Source organism: Eimeria mitis, genomic scaffold (assembly GCF_000499745.2).
Source record: "Eimeria mitis Houghton genomic scaffold, Emh_scaff2722, whole genome shotgun sequence".
Classification (NCBI taxonomy): Eukaryota; Apicomplexa; class Conoidasida; order Eucoccidiorida; family Eimeriidae; genus Eimeria; species Eimeria mitis.
Window position 1 is genome coordinate 4,075 of NW_013571069.1, and position 1,351 is coordinate 5,425.

The 1,351-nt window shown below is 60.8% G+C and overlaps 1 protein-coding gene across 1 annotated transcript in view; it reads left to right on the forward strand.

Moving 5' to 3' along the window:
- EMH_0057710 (uncharacterized protein) overlaps positions 1-1,351 on the forward strand; it is a gene marked incomplete at both ends in the record, with an annotated part of 4,356 nt that overhangs the window by 881 nt on the left and 2,124 nt on the right. The window contains 2 exons of the mRNA XM_013497507.1: positions 1-1,115; positions 1,286-1,349. Of these exons, the coding sequence (XP_013352961.1) occupies positions 1-1,115; positions 1,286-1,349 (1,179 nt within the window). The remainder of the gene's footprint in view (positions 1,116-1,285; positions 1,350-1,351) is intronic.

Below are 1,351 nucleotides of genomic sequence, written 5' to 3' on the forward strand. Positions count from 1 at the left end.
AGCAGCAGAAGTGGAGCTGCGGGAGACAGACTTCGCACAGATACTCCTCAGCCAGCAGCAGCAGCAGCAGCAGCAGCAGCAGCAAGCGCAGCAGCAAGAGCAGCAGCAAGAGCAGCAGCAGCAGCAGCAGCAGCAGCAAAAGGAGAAGCAGCAAATACACAGAAGTGTCGTCGGGCTGAGGGGTCTCCCTGGCCAATGCATGTGCTTCGATGAGCTCCCTCTAGCTGCTGCTGCTGCTGCTGCTGCATGCAGGAGCAGAAAGGGGTTGAGAAAAGCAGCAGCCAGCAGCAGCAACAGCAGCAGCAACAGCAGCAGCAGAAACAGCAGCAGCAGCAGCAGCAGCAGAATGTATTCAGATGTGCCAGAGATAGCTGTAGCAGCGGCCAGAGCAGCAGCAGAAGCTGTTGTTGCTGCTGCTGCTGCCGTTTCTGCTGCTGCTGCTGCTGCTGCTGCTGCTGACAGAGACTCCAGCGCATCCTCCCCTGCACCCTGCCCACCCACAGCAGCAGCAGCGGCAGCAGCAGGAGCAGCAGCAGCTGCAGCAGCAGCAGCTGCTGCTGCTGCAGCACCCGTGTACGCAATCCCCCGCTGCCCTGGGGCCTATCTGCTGCTGGGGGCGCTGCAGCTGCAGCAGCAGCTGCTGCTGGCTGATGAAGCGTTCTCTTCTCTGCTGCGGCCCCCAGCTGTCTGCAACCTCTGTCAAAACCTGCAGCAGCAGCAGCAGCAGCAGCAGCAACAGCAGCAGCAGCAGCAGCAGCAGCAGCAGCGGGGGGGCAGCAACGGGAACGGAGACTCTACAGCAGAAGGGGCTCTTCTTGCTGCTTCAGAGGCAGCAGCAGCAGCACGCGAAGCAGCAGCAGCAGCAGCAGCAACAGCAATAGCCGCAGCAGGAACACCAGCAGCAACAACAACAGCAGCAACAGCAGCAACAACTGCAGCAGCAGCAACAGCAACAGCAACTCCTGCTGCTGCTCCCCATAAGTGCAGCCGCTTGCTGTGGCTGCAGCAGCAGCAAAAGCTTTCAGATGCGGAGCTGCTGCTGCGCATGCCCTGCAGCAGCAGCAGCAACAGCAACAGCAGCAGCAGCAGCAGCAGCAGCAATCTGTATCAATCGGGTGAGCAGCAGCAGCTGGCGTGTGCTGCAGCAGTTTCAGGTATAGATGAAGCAGCAGCAGAGCAGCAGCTGCTGCTGCTGCTGCTGCCGCCCCCTGCTAGCCTGCGTTGGTCTTCTATTGGCTCCCAGATCTATAACTGGGGCTCGCGCACATACTATAACGAAGCGCAGCAGCAGCAGCAGCAGCAGCAGCAGCAGCAGCAGCAGCGGCAGCAGCAGCAGCAGCAGCAGCAGCGG